The sequence below is a fragment of the Arctopsyche grandis genome, unplaced genomic scaffold (genome assembly GCF_051622035.1).
Source record: "Arctopsyche grandis isolate Sample6627 unplaced genomic scaffold, ASM5162203v2 HiC_scaffold_517, whole genome shotgun sequence".
NCBI classification, from domain to species: domain Eukaryota; kingdom Metazoa; phylum Arthropoda; class Insecta; order Trichoptera; family Hydropsychidae; genus Arctopsyche; species Arctopsyche grandis.
The window spans coordinates 1-21,195 of record NW_027518556.1 but is presented as its reverse complement, the minus strand read 5'-3'; the positions used below and the strand labels follow the sequence as shown (position 1 = coordinate 21,195).

Sequence of the window (21,195 nt, the reverse complement as noted above, 5' to 3'; positions counted from 1 at the left end):
GAATGCTGGTCTTTTCCATCTTTAAACTTGTAAGATTTGGAAATTTTTCAATTAATAAACTAGTATTCATTGAGGTGTATTGTTCCCCTTCACAAAGCACATGCTCTGTAATTTTCTCTTTTCCAATAGATTCCTCGAATTGACTTTCATCATTTGTCTCGTTTAAATTGTCAAGATGGGTATTGTCTGGTAATGTCATGAAGGGTTCAAAAGCAACTTGTTTTAATTATAAAAAGGGGTTGTTTTGAAGTCGCCATGGCAATAAAATTTGACATTTTATAAATTGAAACGTTTTATATAAAAATATTAATTTTTTAAAATTTTAAAGAACTACAAGTTCGATTATAATTTAGGACGAATTAAGTCAAAATAGAAATAAAACCTCTCAATTGATTATTTGTTGAAACACCCCTATATTATTGAATTCTTTTGGCATGGTGATGATACGAAAGGATGATTGATGGAGCCTGCTAAAAAAAAGATAGATTTGTTTAAGAGTTACAAAAAAGTCAATATCCATCCCCCTTTAGAAAAAGGTGGGATATTGTAAGGTCGTCCTATTAAGGGTTTAGGCCAAACTTCAGATGGGGAAAATTATAATTTGAAAAGAGAGTGTCCTTTGAAAAGATGTTGGGGTGTACCAATAAAAATGTTACAAAAGAAGATGAATACAAGCTAGGTGGAAACTAAGGAAAAAATTAATGGTAGTAAAAGAGTACAAAAGGGCGTTCAAATGTAATTGCCAAATTAATTATTCAATAATAATTGCATGTAAAAAAATACAGTAATTTTAAATAATCATGTTTAATTAAACGCAGACCAAGGTAATTATGAAGCATCGAAAAATAAGTTTTACTATTAATAGCTTAATTCTAGCAAATCGATTTTATCCTTGTTATACTTTAAATAGTCGATTATATTCATAGAAAATAGCATTTATTAAATAAGACTGGCTAAAAATATATAATCTAATTTTAATGCTTAATTGATTTAAGTAATTTCTGTTGTTTAATCGAGTGTAAATCTAACCATCAAAAACCCCTAAAGACAAATACTTTAATAATGCTTAAAAAGCTTTGTAAATTACATTTGCCTTTAATTAACAACGAAATTTATAAAATGTATGTTATTTATTTTTAGAAAAGCAGATGGCATTTGATTTGTTTTTGCCAAATGATTAACGAAATAAAGCAGTAAAATATACCATTGGCCGGTTAATTGACTAGAATAGATATTTAAAGGTAAATTAATGGATTATTAAATTCTGCTGATAGCATTAGGATGTGATAAAAAGAAACTTATTAATGGTACTTTATGATTTAATTAAGAGTTTATAACAAAAATTTAATATATAATATATTGCCATTCCCAAGTAATCTAATAACAAAAAGCCCGTTATTTATTGGCTGGATCATAGATATTTAAGCTAATGCTATTTATTCAATACCTTTGTTATGATTATCTTCGACTTATAGTCTTAAATAAATATTTTGTGAATAGAATTTAATGACATGGGGGTAACTTTAACAATATAAATTAAATACTACCATTAATAATCAAGGACTTTAAAAAAAGAGTTTACGTTTTTTCTATGGCACAAGACAAAAATATAACTTTACAGTTTAATTTTTAATACAATTTAATTAATTTTTGCTTATAAATAAAGAGAACATATAAAAATAAAATGAACAAAGATTGCTAGTAAGCTCATATTACGGCAAGCAAATTTTTTCATTAAAATACCATTTTGATAATGGCTTATTAAACCCTGAGGCTTCTTAACTTTCTATTAGGTTATTACCTGTTTTCACAAAAGCATGATTTTCATTTCTTGGAAGGGTGCTTTGCAATCATTTTTTTGCCAAATTCCTGGTAAAATTTCTTTCAAATACAAACGAGGTGCCCTTCTTAGTTACTACAACAGCTGCTTTATCTTCTAAGTGCTGTAGTAACAAGGAGTTCTCGTCAAAATAGTAGCTCTCCCGTCAAAATTTAAGTGGTGATTTCATGGGGGTAAATGGAATTGTTTCTTTTTATACAACAAAAAGTAAACAAATTCTAGTTTTGTTTACTTTTTAATTAAGAGATTTAATTTATTTTAAATTGCTATGTGATAAAAATGATGAAAGCTTTAAATGCTATGTTTTACATTATTTTAAAGGGTTATACCTATCAATAGCAATTATATAAGCAGAGTTTTGTAAACTTTACTCTATAGTCTTTTTGTTTTATCAAAGTAAAGAAATGTCTGTGTATTGTGCTTTTTAAAACAAAATTTGAAATAAACAATTATTTGTTGTTGTTTTCCTCAATACGTAAATAAAAATTTTAAAAGATTCTTGAGATTATGAGATATTTCAATCTTAAAAACAAGATATAGCCGTCATTTTGATTGTAAAAATTTCTTCTTAGCGAAAAAATAAGAACGCTAATTATTTTATTAAAGCAGGCAGAAATAAATACTTGGATTTTATTGTGTAATCTAATATTATAAAAACACTAAATACCCATGTTGATTAAATACTTATTTAATGAAAATCTTGTGCTATCTTTGATGGCACAAGGCAGTAGTTTTTACCATTTCAGAATAGGCATGGTTCTTTTTAATCTTGACGATAACTTTTTCATAAAATCTATGTCTATTTATTAACATATTCATGTGACCTTCTCTTATTAAATACTTAATTAAACATTTTTAATTTTTTACCATGTTTTAGGAAAAAAATTATGATTGCACTGCGTTTTTAAAAATTTAGAGTAATCTTTTTGCTATAATTCATACTTCTAATCTTCAAGTTTGTTCTGAATTTAAGGATGGTAAAGAAGGAATTTACTATTCTAGCTCTATCTGACGTCAAGACGAAGATAATCATAACAAGGGACTTTATTAAATAGCATTAGTTTTAATAGCTATAATTCAACCATAATAGCCGAAGATAATCATAACAAGGGACTTTATTAAATAGCATAAGTTTTAATAGCTTTAATCCAACCATAATAGCCGAAGATAATCATAACAAGGGACTTTATTAAATAGCATTAGTTTTAATAGCTATAATCCAACCATAATAGCCGAAGATAAGCAAAACAAAGGCAATAGCCAAAAAAGCTATAATCCAGCCTTTTAAGTCGAAGATGGGCATAATTAGTCTATTTATTAAATAGCATTAGCTTAATTAGATAAAATCCAACCTTGTAAATCGAAGATAATCATAACAGGGGGGTTATATTAAATTACATTAGCTATAATTCAATTCTATACAATAATTTTTTAGGTCGTTAATTAAAAAAAAATGTGTCCAAACCAAGGTGAATTATTAAAAAATGGTTATATTACTTAATTTATTTATTAGCCAGCTTGGTACTTATTATTAGTATTGTTGTTTACTGAAGACCTATTAGACATTACGGGTTTATTTATTAAATGCTTTTTCAAAAAATATACTTGTTTACTGAAGACCTATTAGACATTAAGGGTTATTTATTTAAGAATATTTCAACAAGTATAAAACAACTAAAAAAATCTGTTTAGTTTCAATATCGGTCCCCTTTTAGAATATAAAACAGTTGTTTTGACGACTTAATACTTTTAAACCCTCTGTACAAAATCGGTCCCCTTTTAGAATATAAAACAGTTGTTTTGACGACTTAATACTTTTAAACCCTCTGTACAAAATCGGTCCCCTTTTAGAATATAAAACAGTTGTTTTGACGATTTAATACTTTTAAAACTTAGTTTTTCATAATTTACTACATTAATTGAGAAAACTTATTACCCTATGAATTCTAAAAGAAATATTTATTCAGTTCCAGATTTACAAACAAAAGAAATTATTGCATATTTTGCCGATTTAAACATTTTAATATCAGCATCAGATATTCTTAAGCCATCTACTGCAGTAACAACGGCTATTTTTGATTCAATACTCGAACTTTTTGAAGGAAAGGGTGTTGAGGATGGAGAAGAGCCTCTTCAAGTTATAAAGCAAGTTCAAAGGATGGGTAACTTTCTAAATAAAATAGGAATAATTAATTTTACTATTAGAGATCTCTGTCCCGATTCTAGAAGACTCATACACATACTTTCGACAATAATTAATTTTGGAATGTATAGAGACAACAAAAAAAGTATTTATGAACAAGCAAGTAAAATAGCAGACAATAACTTTTTAATTAAGAAAGATTTAGAATTACAAATTAATGAGACCAGGGAAGCTATTAATAATGTTGAAAATGGACTAAAAGAAAATGTGAAACATAAAGAAAATTTAGAGAATGAAATTAATAACTTGGAGAGTGAGTTGAAAGAATTCTATAAATACCAGAAAACTAAAATGGAAGAAGTTTCCTTGCTGAAAAATGAAAAAATTGAGATCGGTGACAAGTTGTGTTCTTGCCAACTATTAGAGCATAATTTGAAACAAGAAATAACTTGTTTAAAGACACAAATTGTAAATGATCCATCAAAGCTCATGGAACTTATTCAAGAGATGCGAGAATTAATTGAAAAAGAAAAGGAAGCAATAAAATTATTAGAGAAAAGCATTCAGGATAGAAACACTGTTTTATCTAAGCATACTAAAAGTGAAGAACAAATTCAAAAAATGCTTTTAATTATAACTGAACTTAATGATGTTGAAGAAAAAACAGAAAAATATGATCAAAGCATTGTTTTAACAGAAAGTAAATTAAAGAATTGGGACAGTAATATAAATGCATTAAAAATTAGAATAAATCATATTGAACGTCAAATATCACACCTTGAAAGCAAGATTTATAATCTTCAAAGTAGGGATAAAAAGATTTCCGAAGAAATTTCATCAAAACTTAGATCCCTCCAGGAAAAATACGATGTTGTTTATAGTGAACGTGAAATATTGCTAGAAAAGGTAAGAAACAATAACAAATTGATTCAAGAAGTCGTTTTTGAAAGAGCAAAAAGGAGTGGTGAGCATGAAAGGGCTTGCGCAGATATCTCTGGGATATTAGTTAACTTTAACTGTGATGTAGACCGTTATTTTTATGAACTAAAAAATGCTACTAATCTATGAATATTAAATTATTGGCGTTGTGATTTTCTCTATTAATATAATACCCGTAGTGGCTAATTACTTTTATAATGAAGAGGGGTTACTGTTATCCTCTAGTAATATAATCCCTAAATCACCTTAATGATTAATTACTTTTATAATGTAGAGCTCATGTCATTGAAGATGGCACAAGACAAATATAATTTAAATAAATACCCTTAATTATTAATTACTTTTATAATGAAGAGGGGTTACTGTTATCCTCTAGTAATATAATCCCCAAATGCCCTTAATGATTAATTACTTTTATAATGAAGAGGGGTTACTGTTATCCTCTAGTAATATAATCCCTAAATACCTGTAGTGGCTAATTACTTTTATAATGAAGAGGGGTTACTGTTATCCTCTAGTAATAAAAAAAAAAAAATGTTCGGATTTATTTAAGCTGTAGTTGTTAATACTTTGTTAGTTTTCTTCGTGTGTTTCTCTGTAATCCGGTCGGGGAACCGCATTGCTGCGTAAACCCCCCACGGCCCTTATGCCAGCTTAATCCCTCTGCCGACGGTCGGCTAGCCTTAGGACTAAGTGTCCCATTGACCCTGAGCTGGCGTTATAATTAGAGACAGTACCATACTGTCTTAGTCTTTTTATAGTGGGGTTATTACGACTAGCGCCCACTTTTGTAACGGCGTCCCGGTTAATGTTCTTTTACCTACCTAAGCGAGGCTCGAACCCGGGCAGTTCGGGAGTGAATCAGCAAGCCGACCACTAGCCCAACGCCGCTGGATCCTCTAGTAATATAATCCCCAAATACCCTTAATGATTAATTACTTTTATAATGAAGAGGTGTTACTGTTATCCTCTAGTAATATAATCCCTAAATCACCTTAATGATTAATTACTTTTATAATGTAGAGCTCATGCCATTGAAGATGGCACAAGACAAATATAATTTAAAAATACCCTTAATTATTAATTACTTTAATGATGAAGAGGCTACTGTAATCCTCTATTAATATAATTTAAAAATACCCTTAATGTTTTAATACTTATTTAATGTAGATCTTACACCATCTTCTAAGGCGAAAGACACTTTTAAAAGCCTTGCAGAATAAATGTGTCTTTTGGCTTTGTTCTGCAATTAAGTACATCAAACATCTGTATTTAAAAATATTATTGATTGCCCGCCTAATTTCCACTTGATTTTTTAAAGTTAAATTTTTGGGTTTTTTAAAGTAAGCTAATTGACAAATAATATCTCATTGTAATTATACATTTAAACAAAATACAAAAAGTTTTATATTGCTTAATGCTTATTTTTAAAAACAATGTTATGTGCTTTCAAATTATTATTGTCAATTTTAGAACTTTCATTTATTGATTGCATGCGTAAATAATCCATGCTTTATTTTAAAGCAAAATTTTACTTAAAAATCTTCACTTAAGAAAGCAACAGAGTTACAAGATAACTCACAGTTGCGACTATGATGTTAAATAAACTTGTAAATAGAATTTAATGGCATATGGGAAACTTTAGCAAAACTCAATATTTATTTAGCATGTGCTCTGAATTTTATTCTTTCTGAAAATTGCTTTTATATTTTTTTATTGGATTATAATTATTTAACCTTTCATTATTTAATAAAAAGTTGATATATAAATTATACTTAAATAAATACCCATGTTTACCTCAAACTCTTACTATAAATGTTCTTATTTTGTTTATCTTCGTCTTTTTATTCTTCTTGCTTTTTTAGTTCTAAAAATTTTCAAGAAATGAAAAGCTTCTGGTTAAAGAATTGAATAATCAAAATATAAATAAAAAAGCAATTTGAGTTAAAATTACTATAAAAATATAAATTAATTGATTAAAATTGCCTCAAATAAACAATTAAGAATAATTCTTAATACTTAATTCTTTTTATACTTATTTGATTTGAGATTATTTATTTTTTTAGATTTTTAAAAAAATTTACTTCTTTTCGCCCTGCAAAAATGGGAATAAATATTGACAAAACAGTAGAATCATGTTTTGGGAAAGTTTATGACCCTCACCAGAAATACATTATTGCACTACAAGGATGTTCAACAAGTGGTAAAACAACTTTTGCTAAAGAGCTTGCTAATATTTTAAATCAAAATCCAAATAATTTTTGTAAAGCACTTGTACTTGAGCAAGACAATTTTTATAAGCATAAACCGGCGGGATTAATAGACGTTAAAGACAAATCTAATTATGATATGGACAATCCAGCATCAATAGATTGGAATTCCTTTGAAATTGTCTTGAAATCTATTCTTGCAGGTGATAGCCCGATCAAAAGATTTACTTATGAATACGCTAACTGTACAAGGACTGAAACTGAAATAGAGAATAAAGGATACAATGTTTTTATTATTGAAGGGTTATTTGTTCATAATCTTTTTAACGAGAAAGTTTTTAATATTGCGGAATTTGATTGTCTTAATACCCAAAAGAAGATAGAAAATATGTTTATTCCCAATTATTTTAAATTTAATGAAGTTAGTAATTTTAAAATTATTAAAATGTTTTTAGATCTTGATGACCAAACTATGAGGAATAGTAGAATTCTTGTAGATTTTAATCGATGTGGAAGATCAGCAAAAGATTCCATTTATTATTTTAATAAATTTGTAAAACCAGCAACTGACATGTGGATAAGGCCAACGGGTAAAGATAGCGCAGATATATCATTGCTATCTGGCACTAGAGACATAAGTGAGACATCAAAAGTATTTTACGCCATTTCAAAATTCTTAGGAACGGATGTTACAGAATCTTACTTTCATAATTTTCTTTATACTCTTGAAAAAAATGCAAAAAAAAACTCTAAATAAATCCCCCTTTTAAGCACATTACTAGAAAATTATTTTTTCAATAAAACATAAAAAACTTTGCTTTTAATATCTTCCCCTAAGTTTAAAGTTTTATTTGCGCCTTAAGGGGTTTTAGACCTAACGAATATATCAAACATATATAATTGCATTCAATATCAAAAAAGTCTCAGCGAAAAACGGAACAAATAGACACATTTGTTTCTGTTTTATAGAAATTAATTCTTTCATTAAAAACACTTAAGCGGCACCGCCTAAATATAAACAGCGAAAGACTAATATTTATTTATTTAATTTAATTTTCTGTGATGTTTCATACGGTGTAAATCGTTATTTTGAAATAATATCTAATGCATTTTTTAAATCCTCCAATTTTAATAATTTCAGCAATAATATTTTTTATACCAATAGACTTACATATTTTATTGGTTTTGAAGTTCAAGGTCAATGGGACACTTAGTCCTAAGGCTAGCCGACTGTCGGCAGAGAAATTAAGCTGGCATAAGGGCCGTGGGGGTTTACGCAGCAATGCGGTTCCCCGACCGGGTTACAGAGAAACACACGAAGAAAACTAACAAGTATTAACAACTACAGCTTAAATAAATCCGAACATTTTTTTTTATTGGTTTTGAAGTTCAAAAATATTACAAAGGCTTAAAATTATAAATATTTTCAATAATAAGTGCCGTAAAAGGAGTTTATAGGGGGGCATTAAATTAATAATATTGCTGTCTATAGTATAATTCTAACATAAAGTTTTTTCAAAAAAGGTTTTTTAACAACCTAATAGTATTTCATGAAAGTTTTAATAATTAAAATATTAAAAAGTGCTTTAATGGGCAGATTTAGAATATTCGGTTGGCCTCAACAAAATTTTCAGTTCTACCGGGATACTAATTGCTGTGTAATCCTCTATTAATTTAATCATTAAATACTTATTTAATTAAGAGCTTAAGCCATCTTTGATTCCACAAGACACTAATAATAGAAATATTCCTTATTCAGATAGAGAATTTCAAAAAAATTCTTTGTTACTGGCTTGTCTGTGTGAAGTGTTAATTAATATTGTTACTACTTAAAATATTTATTGACATTAGGGGTATTAATCTTGACCGATTATAACAAATATACTTTTTTAAATAATGTGCCTTTAATTTATTTTTTGTTTAGATTCATTGTCATTAAAATGCAGTAATTTTAAATCTAAGTTTTTGACCCATGGAATTTGCTCTGGGTCAACAAGCTATACAATCTGGTGCAGATATGTTAAATACAAAGCTAGAACAAGTAAATTACAACAAAATAAGAAAATATTTCGATATCTCTAATTCATATCTTTTAGAAAAACTAACTCTTCTGCTATTTCCATTTTATAAGAACGAAATAACCTTCGGGCCTTCAATATACCGTCCAGATATGTACATCCCAGCAATGTCATTTATTTCACTTATACTTTTGAAAGGCCTCTCCCTTGGCCTTTCAAATAAATTTCATCCAGAAACATTAGGCATTTCTTTTAGTAGAACCCTTTGCTTACATATTGCACTCTGTCTTATTTATAAAGCAGCAGCTTATTTTCTTGATGCACAGGCGGATTTACTTGATTTAATCTGCTTTTCAGGATACAAATTCTTCTATGTCATTCTCGTGCGTATTTTTAAATTAGTTTTAATTGGCCGTATTCTTTCAATTTACTTGTTTATTGCTTATTTCTTTTTTTTAAGCAGAAGTCTAAAAAGTTCACTTATAAAAGAGGAAAATTCATCTAAAAAAAACATTTACCTTTTATTTGCTATAGTGTGTGCCGACATTTTCATCGCGTTATTCCTGTCATATTGAATAAGATTTTAATAAATAGATTTTTAAAATTATTTATAGCTTGTATTATAAATAATTAAATATATATATTATACTTAAATAAATACCCATGTTTACCTCAACTCCTACTATTAATATTACATATATTCCTGAAAAATCTGAGTCAGCTTTGGTAAAGAGTTGTTTTAAATGAAAACATTTGTGACTCTAAATCTAAAATCAATTCTAAGACTTAAAGTAATTTGTGTGAGGTTTGCTGAAATGGGTTTTCATTAATACCCCTTAACGCCTAATTTGGGGGAGCTGGTAACAGCAAAATTTAAAGTTAAGGTTTGATTATAATCATTAAAGCCAATACTTTATAATTAAGCTCTACTGTTAAGGTTTTATTATAATCATTTAACCCAATACTTTTTAATAAAATAATCTTTTTTAATTAAGCCCTGCTGTTAAGGATTGATTATAGTCATTTAACCCAATACTTTTTAATAAAATAATCTTTTTTAATTAAGCCCTGCTGTTAAGGTTTGATTATAATCATTTAACCCAATACTTTTTAATTAAGCCCTGCTGTTAAGGTTTGATTATAGTCATTTAACCCTGGACGGCGTTGGGCTAGTGGTCGGCTTGCTGATTCACTTCCCGAACTGCCCGGGTTCGAGCCTCGCTTTGGTAGGTAAAAGAACAATAACCGGGACGCCGTCGCAAAAGTAGGCGCTAGTCGTAATAACCCCACTATAAAAAGACTAGCATCAGGCCGTGATCGGGCCTTGTAAAAACAACCGATCTCCTTGGATAGTGGCGGCAACAATAACTCCCATGGCAGTAGAAAGCCTACGTAAGCATAGCGCAGGGGTCTTTAGAGAGCCCAAGACAGTATGGTACTGTCTCTAATTATAACGCCAGCTCAGGGTCAATGGGACACTTAGTCCTAAGGCTAGCCGACCGTCGGCAGAGGGATTAAGCTGGCATAAGGGCCGTGGGGGGTTTACGCAGCAATGCGGTTCCCCGACCGGATTACAGAGAAACACACGAAGAAAACTAACAAAGTATTAACAACTACAGCTTAAATAAATCCGAACATTTTTTTTTTTTTTAGTCATTTAACCCAATACTTTTTAATAAAATAATCTTTTTTAATTAAGCCCTGCTGTTAAGGTTTTATTATAGTCATTTAAGCCAATACTTTTTAATTAAGCTCTGCTGTTAAGGTTTTATTATAGTCATTTAACCCAATAATATTTAAAAAATGCTCTTGTTATGATCACCTTCGGCAGTAAATACTAATTAAGATCATGAAATAGCATTTTTTAACAGTAAATATGGAATATTTGTTTTAAATAAGCAATTATAGCATTTTTAATTGTTTATCGGGGGAGAATTTATATCCGGGCATTAATTTAATTGCAATAAATAACAGTGGGTGCTATTTATTCATGTTTTATCAGCGCGAACGAATTTTGCTAAATATTTTAATTAAATAGATATTCATGAATAAAAAATTTACACAAATATTAATACATTTAGTAGATCTTTACAATAAATTATTAAAAATTTACAGATTATACATGAATCTATGTTAATATATTAAAAAGGGTTGAAAACGAAAAAATTTGCCGTGGTTTTGTTTATTTGGCAAAACCACTTGCTATTAAAAAATACTATAAAAATCGGTTTATTTCATAGATACATCTGGTTCAGAAAGACCCGCAATGATCTTTTTTAAAGGCTTGGGATCTATAAATTGAACATTTGAAAAGTTTTTATTTTGTTCACAGAGCTTATTATAATCCGACTCTTCAATATTAGTGACCTTAAAACTGTGTAAGAAACAATCGAAAAGCCCACATTCTTCCATAGTTTCTGGCAATGATGTTGTTCCTATTACAAAAAGTTTATTTTTATCTTCTGCTTTAATAAAAATTTTTATTGCTTGAAGAATTGAATTAGAAAATCTTGGTCCTATATTTACATATTCTATTAAACCCTCAATATCATCAAGAATAATAATTCCTTCTTCAGATTTATATGCATCCATAAACTTTTCTTTAATATAATTGACTTTTTCATTTTCACCCATTCCAACCATATGTCTAGGACTAATAATTTTTATAAATGGGAAAGCACTTAATAATGCAATTCTAACGGCCAGTGTAGTTTTCCCACTCCCATTATCTCCATAAAATAGTATAGAGTTTAAATTATAAAGATTAGTAACTTGAAGTGTTGTAATACAATTCTTTCCTAAATCAATACCTTTCATCAAATTTTCCGTTTCATAAAAAACTTTATTAAAAGATTCAAATTCTTTTTCATTAAATCCAAAAGCCGGTTTGATCTCATCCAATGCATTTATTAAGTCATCCATTTTAATTAAAACATCTTCTTCTGTAATAAGTTTATTCCCATCATCACTACGTACTTTACGTTCTAAAGCGAAAGAACTTGCTGCCCGTACAACTGCAGCAATTTCTGCTCCTGTGTAATTTTTTGACAGTTTTGAAAGCTGCATAAGATTAACATCTTCTGACATGTATTTATTTCCACTCATTTGTTTAGTGTGAATTTGAAATATTTCCAATCTTGATTTCTCATCTGGTAACGAAATTTCTAAATGAATTTCAAATCTACCAGGTCTAAGCAATGCTTCATCAATTAAATCTAGTCTGTTAGTCATTCCAATAACTAAAATGTTATCTAGTGATTCAACCCCATCGATTTTACTTAAAAGTTGATTTACGACTTGATCACCAACACCAGATTGACTAGAGCTACCCCTTTTCTTACAAATAGCATCGATTTCATCAAAAATAATAATGTGAAGTTGAGATTCTTCAGCTTTTGCTTTCCATTCGTCTTCAGCATCTTTAAATAAATTTCTAATGTTTTCTTCACTTTGCCCTACATATTTATTTAATATTTCAGGGCCGTTAACAATTTTAGGTGGTTTAGCATTCAATAAAGAACCAAGCTTACGTGCAATTAATGTCTTACCAGTACCAGGTGGCCCAAATAGAATTATACCTTTTACATTTGGCACACCTAATTTCTTAATAACAGATCTATCGAAGAGCCTTTGTACAAAAGCCCTTCTAAACATCTGTTCGAATTCCTTTTTCAAACCACCTATTCCTAGATGCTCAAAACTAAAATTTGGATCTAAAAGCAGATTTTCAGACTGGTTATTTGTTATATTAATTTTATTTGATATTGAAGATACTGAAATTTCTGTAGAATCCATAAATATTCCATACGGCTGTTTTGTTTCACAAACCATTTCAGAAACGGTTAAAACAAATATGAAATCTGGTTGAGAATATATTGATAAATAAAGTTTTTGTGAAATATTGAATGGAAACCTGGTGTAAATTGTCTTTATAGCATCTTTTAATTCATTAGAATCAATCTCTAAATTTGTAAGATTAATAGTTTCCACATTAAATTTGATATTTGTGATTTCATCAATATATTTCATATTTATAAAATCTACTTCTACTGCATTGGATGATATGCCCTTATTCAAAAATTCTCTTTGTATTTTACTCATAGCTATGTTATTTAATGGTACTTCGCTATCTGTTTGAAATGCGTATAAATAAGTAGAATCTACAAGCATAAAATCCCCTGCTTCATGTTTTACATCTGAATTAATATAAAGAAGGTTTATTTTAGATTGTGGTTTAGTTGTTTTTTGTATTTTCATATTTGTTATAATCTGAGTTTTTCCCATGGGTAAAAAACAAAAAGGTTTAGAAAAGTTAAATGAAGATTCTAAAGTAATTTTGAAGTGTTTAATAATGAAAACAATCAATGAGATTTGCGATTTAAACTGTATTATTATTATTTTTTCCACTAATATAATAAAAATGTAAAAAATTTGGTAAGTTACGTATGTTTTAAGTATGTTAACCGCTCTGAACTAAAAAAGAAAACACGTTTTTTGTTTAGAAGTTATATTGATTAAATTATATGTTTTGATCCAATAAACTAGGGCAGGTACGTTGACCAAGGGTAAGTCTGGTGTAAATAATGGCGGCTACACCCTTGTTAACTCGTACAACTTCTCAATTTCGGTGGTGAATGCCACTGGGAAGCTCTAAATCCAAGAAGTCAAAAAGACTTCGAAGAAAGAGGCAATAGCCGAAGCTTTTGTGGTATAGTTTGGCTATAGCCTGAAAGGGACTAAGATAAGCATAGATTTGCTTGCATGCGGGTTATATGATCGTTGATGATTCCTGAATAAGCCTATTTGATGTATAAAAGTTGCCTCTAATTTAAATAAATACTTAAGGAGCAAGGTATAAGGAAAGAGTCGTTTCCTCTTGATCCAATAAAACTATAAAAGCTGTCACTAATTTTGATAAATTTTTAAAATGCAAGTCAAAAGAAAAAAGTTCTTTCCTTTTTTTTAATTCAATAAATAGTCGCAAATTATGCTCTTCAGTTAATTAGAGCTCAGTATTGAGAGTCCTTAAAGAGATGAAAATTTTGTTAATAAAAATATTAATTATTTATTACTGTTTTTTTGTTTAAATAGTAATATTATTCGTCGAAGATTGTAACAAAAAGTCTATTTATTAAATAATTTCCATGTTATCCTCTAGAAATATAATGTAAATAAATTTCTTTAATGTTTAAATACTTATTTAAAGATGGATATATATTATACTTGTCTTGTGCCATCGAAGATGACGTTATCTCTTCATAATTAAAGTATTTAATCATTGAGGGTATTTAGGGATTATATTCATAGAGGATAACAGTAACACCTCTTCATTATAAAAGTAATTAATCATTAAGGGCATTTAGGGATTATATTAATAGAGGATAACAGTAACCTCTCTTCATAATTAAAGTATTTAATCATTAAGGGTATTTAGGGATTATATTCATAGAGGATAACAGTAACCTCTCTTCATAATTAAAGTATTTAATCATTAAGGGCATTTAGGGATTATATTAATAGAGGATAACAGTAACCTCTCTTCATAATTAAAGTATTTAATCATTAAGGGTATTTAGGGATTATATTCATAGAGGATAACAGTAACCTCTCTTCATAATTAAAGTATTTAATCATTAAGGGCATTTAGGGATTATATTAATAAATGATAACACAACAATTCTTATATAAATACACATCTGTACTTCGAAATCTTACTTTTAATGAAGAGCTTACATTATCTTCGATGTCACTAAACAAAATAAGTTGGATTACACAGCTAAAATTTAACATTCTTACACAAATACACTTTTATACTCTTTTCTAACATTTAAAATTCCTGGTTCACGTTTCTTAAGTAAAGGGTAATGTTAATTTATGCCTAGAACATTTGTGGCTTTTCTTAAGTTCGTGATTCTGAATATTTTTTACAATCAATCGGCAAAAATGCAAAATTATTGATTTAAAAGTTTTTTTTTAGAATAATTATATTAGTTTTAATGGCTAATGCTTCCCTAAAATGTTTAAGGATCTTGTTCCCTACTAAATAACCCCCAAACAGTATTTTTCCAAGCCCCATAGAAATAATTAACTGTTGTTTGAATTTAATATACACCAATTAACATAAACAAACTGTCTAAAACAACTCATAAGAAAAGTATTTCAAATGATTTTAAATTGAAATATAAAAAGTTATGTTTGTTAACTGCACTTTTATTTGAATTATTTAGCATCTTCAAAGGAATCGATATTCTTATGATCTTAAATAGTATTAACAGGCAAATATAATCATAAAAGGGACATTTTTTAAATAAGATTAGGTAAAAAGGTATAATTCAACTAACTTATTGCCAAGATTTGCTCACCTCAAAGGGGAATTATAACTTTATTATTTTTATAATTGGCATTTTTAATTTAAAATAATAAATAATGATTTACTTAAGCAATTATTAAATAAATTATTTAAAAGTTATACATTTAAATAAAGTTTTTTTGTTTTAAACATTTTAAAAGTCACCCAAGCGTTCAATTTTAGAGCGATTGAATTTCAAATTAAATGTCTCAAAAACTTATAGATAAAATCTTTTTAATTCTAACGTTAACCACAAAAATTAAGATACATTTGTGATTTACTTAACTCAGTTATTTCAATATTTTTTTTTAAGAAAACAATAAAATTAATCTATTTAGATAAACAATAACTTTTGGTATACTTTTGTATTGTAACTAGTGAAGAATGGAAAAGCAGAATCCTTGTTCTTCTAAAACATCACAAATTGGCTTAATATTCCCATATCTGTCCATTTAACATCTTTGTAACTTCATTAAATTCAACCAAGATATAAAAGTTTTTTCTGTATCTGGCATATAGTTTCATAATTCAAGAAAATGTATTTTGCATACTGCTTATGGTTTCTTTATTTTCGTTAATTTTTTCATCTTCGTATTTTAAAAATGGATTTTTAAAAAGTTTTTTAAAACTTTTTAAAAATCCATTTTTAAAATACGAAGATGAAAAAATTAACGAAAATAAAGAAACCATAAGCAGTATGCAAAATACATTCAGAAATATGAAAATATCTGCAGATACAGAAAAAATTATATCTGGTGAATTAATGAAGTACAAAGATGTTAAATGGACAGATATGGGAATATCTAAGCCAATTTGTGATGTTTTAGAAGAACAAGGATTTGCTTTTCCTTCTCCTGTACAATACAAAAGTATACCAAAAGTATTGGATGGGAAAGATGTGCTAGTTAGATCTAAAAATGGGAGTGGTAAAACACTTTCTTTCATTATTCCAATCCTTGAAAAGATTGAAACAAGCAAAAATACTCTCCAGGCAATAATAATTGTCCCAATTAGAGAATTGGCTTTGCAAATTGCTAGAATATCTAGAGTTTTTTGTAAAGAAATAAATATTAAAAGCACACCCCTAGTAGGTGGTGCAGATTTAGCCGACGATATTATTCGTGTATCTAATGGTGTTCATCTTTTAATTGGCACCCCTGGTAGAATCGTAGATCTTTTAGAAAGGGATTTATGCCAAATTGATCAGAAACCATTAATTGTATTTGATGAAGCAGATAAGTTGCTAGATTCTATGTTTTTTGAATCAATTTATAGATTAATGTCTATTCTACCACCAAAAAAACAAACTTGCCTTTATTCTGCTACTTTTCCCGTTTCTACTAAATCTTTCATTAATATGAATATGAATTCCCCTATGTGTATTCGTATATCAGAAGAATACACACTTTTTAATGTGTCACTATTTTGTGCTAAAGTTACAATTAATACAAAACTGCCTTGTTTAAAATCTCTTTTGATGTCTTTGAATATTGATCAATGTATAATTTATTGTAATTATTTTAAAAATGTAGAAAACTTAGCTGAAAAAATAACAGAAATGGGATTTAGTTGTTATTTTATTCATTCTAAGATGTCACAGGATGAAAGAAATAAAGTATTCCACAATTTCTCTAAAAATAAATGCAAAATTCTTGTTAGTACAGATGTTACGACTAGAGGAACGGATGTTAAAGGTGTAAACATCGTAATAAATTTTGATTTACCATCTTCATCTGAGAGTTTCTTACATAGACAAGGAAGATCTGGTAGGTTTGGGATTAAAGGGTGTTGTGTTACTCTTATAAGTGAGGAGGATAGCACCATAATAGAAAAATATGCAAGCTTTGTTGGTTCTCCACTTTTGCTTTGCTCCGATCCTTCATTCAAAGATTTTTGCAAAAAATAAATTTTTGATTTCAAAAGTATAATTTAGTAACATTGCATAACAATATTGTCACAATTTAATAAAATTATTTAAAATATATTTTAGATTTGTGCCGTTTCTTTTATAAAGTAACAGTTTAAATTAAGCGCGGTATTAAATAAAATCTTAGCGTAATATTTTGAACGTTTTTTTTAATTAGGAATGCTATCGACGAACTTTACTTAATGTTTAATGAGGTATTTTTTGAATTTATATATATTTTGATGGTAACAAAAAATTATCCGCTTTAAAGTAAAATCTTGTAAAAATAATTGTTATAATCAGTCAAGATTAATACCCCTAATGTCAATAAATATTTTAAGTAGTAACAATAATAATTAAATTACAACATAGGTATTAAGAAAAATGCCAAAAACATTAAAATAACATTGTAATATAACGCATAAAATTTAAAAGGGCTGGGTTTAGGCTGCTTAATGGGTGGGCAATATTTAAAATTTTGCCAGGAAACGATTTTTACTGAGACAAAATTTCCAGTTTATTTTAAATTTTTTCGCAGAGTCAAAATTTTAAACAATATAATTTAATGGTTTATTTGTATAATTAAATTAGTAAAGAAGGGGAAAGGACTCTTTCCTTATACCTTATGGTTTAAGTATTTATTTAAATTAGAGGCAGCATAATTAAAATTAAAAAAAAAATGTTCGGATTTATTTAAGCTGTAGTTGTTAATACTTGTTAGTTTTCTTCGTGTGTTTCTCTGTAACCCGGCCGGGGAACCGCATTGCTGCGTAAACCCCCACGGCCTTTATGCCAGCTTAATCCCTCTGCCGACAGTCGGCTAGCCTTAGGACTAAGTGTCCCATTGACCTTGAGCTGGCGTTATAATTAGAGACAGTACCATACTGTCTTGGGCTCTCTACAGACCCCTGCGCTATGCTTACGTAGGCTTTCTACTGCCTGGGAGTTATTGTTGCCGCCACTACCCAAGGAGATCAGTTTTTTTTACAAGGCCCGATCACGGCATGATGCTAGTCTTTTTACAGTGGGGTTATTACGACTAGCGCCCACTTTTGTGACGGCGTCCCGGTTATTGTTCTTTTACCAACCAAAGCGAGGCTCGAACCCGGGCAAATTAGGAGTGAACAGCAAGCCGACCACTATCCTAACGCCGTCAAACTTTGTATACTAACCCAAAAATCTAAATACGACAGCACAATATATCTAAGAAAATAAAAAAAAGTAAATTTACAATCAATTTCGGTTTATTTTAAGCGTTCTCTTTCTTTGAGATAAAAAATAATATCAATTACACGGCAAGCGTAAGCATACTCGTTATCGTTCCACATTGTTATCTTAAAAAACGTAGTAGACATTTGTAAAGAAGCTTTAAAATCTATAATGCAGCTTCTAGGATCCCCGACTATATCACTACTTACCAATTCTTGTGTGCTAACACACAATACATTCTTTAGTGCAGGGTTCGGTTGATTTTTAATAATTTTTTTTATATTTTTCAAAGTTGTTTCCTTTTTAACTTTTACTATGAAATCCGTTAGAGAAACGCATGGTATTGGTAATCGATATGACTTTGCTAATATTTTGCCGTATATTTCTGGTATAATTATTTCTAATTCAAAGGCGGTTAGTGTAGCTTCAGGAATAATATTCATAAAACTTCTAGACAGTCTTGGATTCCAGCTATTACCATCAACAGTATTTTGAGTACTGTTGAGTGAATTAAATGTTGTAAGAGCCCCTTCTACAATTTCAAAATTATAATCCATAAATTTAATAAGTGGGGCTAAACCACTTGTAATACATGAAGCTGTGCTTATAACTCGTTCTCTTCCTATATGTTCATGATTAACACCCAAAATGTAAATTGGTACATCTAATGCCGTAGTTGTAATAATAACTCGCCCTGCATTATGTCTTTTACCTTCATACAATGTTTTAACTGTACCTGAACATTCAATTACAAACTCCACCTCATAATCACTCCATTTTATATCTTGTGGAAACCTTTCATTACTTAATGCAGTTTTTATTCCATTAGCCTTAATGCTTTTACCTTTCTTTTTAACTTTACCATATTTTCCATAAATCGAATCAAATTTAGCCTGATGAAACAAAGAATTTAAATTTAAATTGGGATCGTTAATTAATGCTACTTGAATTCCATTCTCTATTGCAATTCTGTAAACTTGCTTTCCTATTCTTCCAAAGCCGTTAATGCCAATAATCATTTTAGGACATAACATTTTTGTCTATAAATTAATTAACTCAAAGTGATTTAGATTAAAACCAATTAAATTAAAAAAACAAACCTTAAATATAAATAAATAATAAAGATTCTCATATAGATAAATTAATAATTAGCATGTTACAAAAATAAATATTATAAAACAATATTGGCGTTAGGAAATGAAAAACGACAATATTCGCCTTCAAGAGACTAATTATTTATTTAATTTTTAAATGGTGTTCTTCTACTTTAAGAGTTTCTATTCCAGAAAATACATCTGTTTCAATAATTACTACGTTTTTAACTTAATAGTGATCATATTGTTTGATAACTCTTCTTTGGTAAGAATAACTACTCCCTGAAGTCTTCCTATGAACAACTTTTTAAATGAATGCAGGAATTTTAAGCTCCAAAATCAATTTGATTTTCTGCATGTTTATTTATCAAGTAATCAATGTTACTAATAAAGGATATATTATAGCCATTTTAGTCAATAATATGTAATAAATAGGCTTGTTATGATTATTTTCAGCCTGTAATACAAAATTAAACACTTAAGATTAATATTTTACCTAAGCAGTCGAATAATAACTTTGATATATAATATACTTTAATAAATACCGATGTTTACCTCAAATTCTTAGCAATATATTTTATAATAAATTAATTTATATACTTTTTGTTGAAATAGTCTTTTACCCCTCATGTCTAATAAGTCTTTAGAAAACAGCACTTTTTTTTAAAAACCAATTTTTAAAATATTTTTTTAATTTTTAATTAACCAATTTTATCTCAAATAATTTATACTACAAAATGGTGAAAGTACTTTTAAAGCAATCATAACTTCAGAACCATCTAAATTTATTATAGCTATATATTTGACTTCAAAATAAGGTGTTTTTAGTGAGAACCCATCAATTACACACTTAAACATCTTTTCTATACAATTATCAGAATCAAAGATAATGTTACAAACCAATTCAGTATCCATAAGAATTTCTTTATCATAATCTTGTCTCCAAATTTCAAGTTTTGTATTTTTGATGTTAATTAAAAATTCAATATATATTTCAAGAGGCGAAGAAATATATTCGGGTGTTTGAATTTTAGCTATTTCTTTATCGTCTTGTACAACAGTAAATATTGACTCATTAATTGATAAATTTAATACATTGGGACTATCAAAAGTTGGAATTCGTGTATTGTCTTGTAAAGTTTTAAAATTTTTAAAAATGTCGTTTTCTTTAGAAATTTCACCAAGAAGAAGTTTCATAGACTCATTTTCTAAATATTCTTTTGCCAATTCTTTATTTAAACTGCCATTAGAGCCAAAATGCTTTGTAAACTGTTCCACCTCGTAATTTACAAATCTGGATGGCGGTTTTGATCGTTTTGAAATATCAGGCAGTATTAAAAGTGGCTGCTTCTCTTCTTGACCAGTTTTCAACTCATTTAATTCTGTTTTGCTTTCTAAATGATGTTTTGTTGGAGAAGTAGCAATACAAACATCTTTGGAATCTGCCAATTCTCTACTTTCCTTTTTCTCTGTGCCACCTGTTGGTT

The 21,195-nt window shown here is 28.5% G+C and overlaps 1 protein-coding gene and 1 pseudogene across 1 annotated transcript; one reads left to right on the top strand and one right to left on the bottom strand.

The window, feature by feature from the left end:
* Positions 1 to 11,379: 11,379 nt before the first annotated feature.
* On the bottom strand, positions 11,380 to 13,251 carry LOC143922144 (uncharacterized; annotated as a pseudogene).
* A 2,945-nt stretch (positions 13,252 to 16,196) lies between these two features.
* Positions 16,197 to 17,265, top strand: LOC143922145 (uncharacterized; the record flags this gene model as incomplete). The annotated part of the gene is made up of 2 exons (XM_077445378.1): positions 16,197 to 16,667; positions 17,091 to 17,265. Coding segments are annotated over exons 1-2 (646 nt in total), but the record flags the coding sequence as incomplete, so codon positions are not given.
* Positions 17,266 to 21,195: the final 3,930 nt, after the last annotated feature.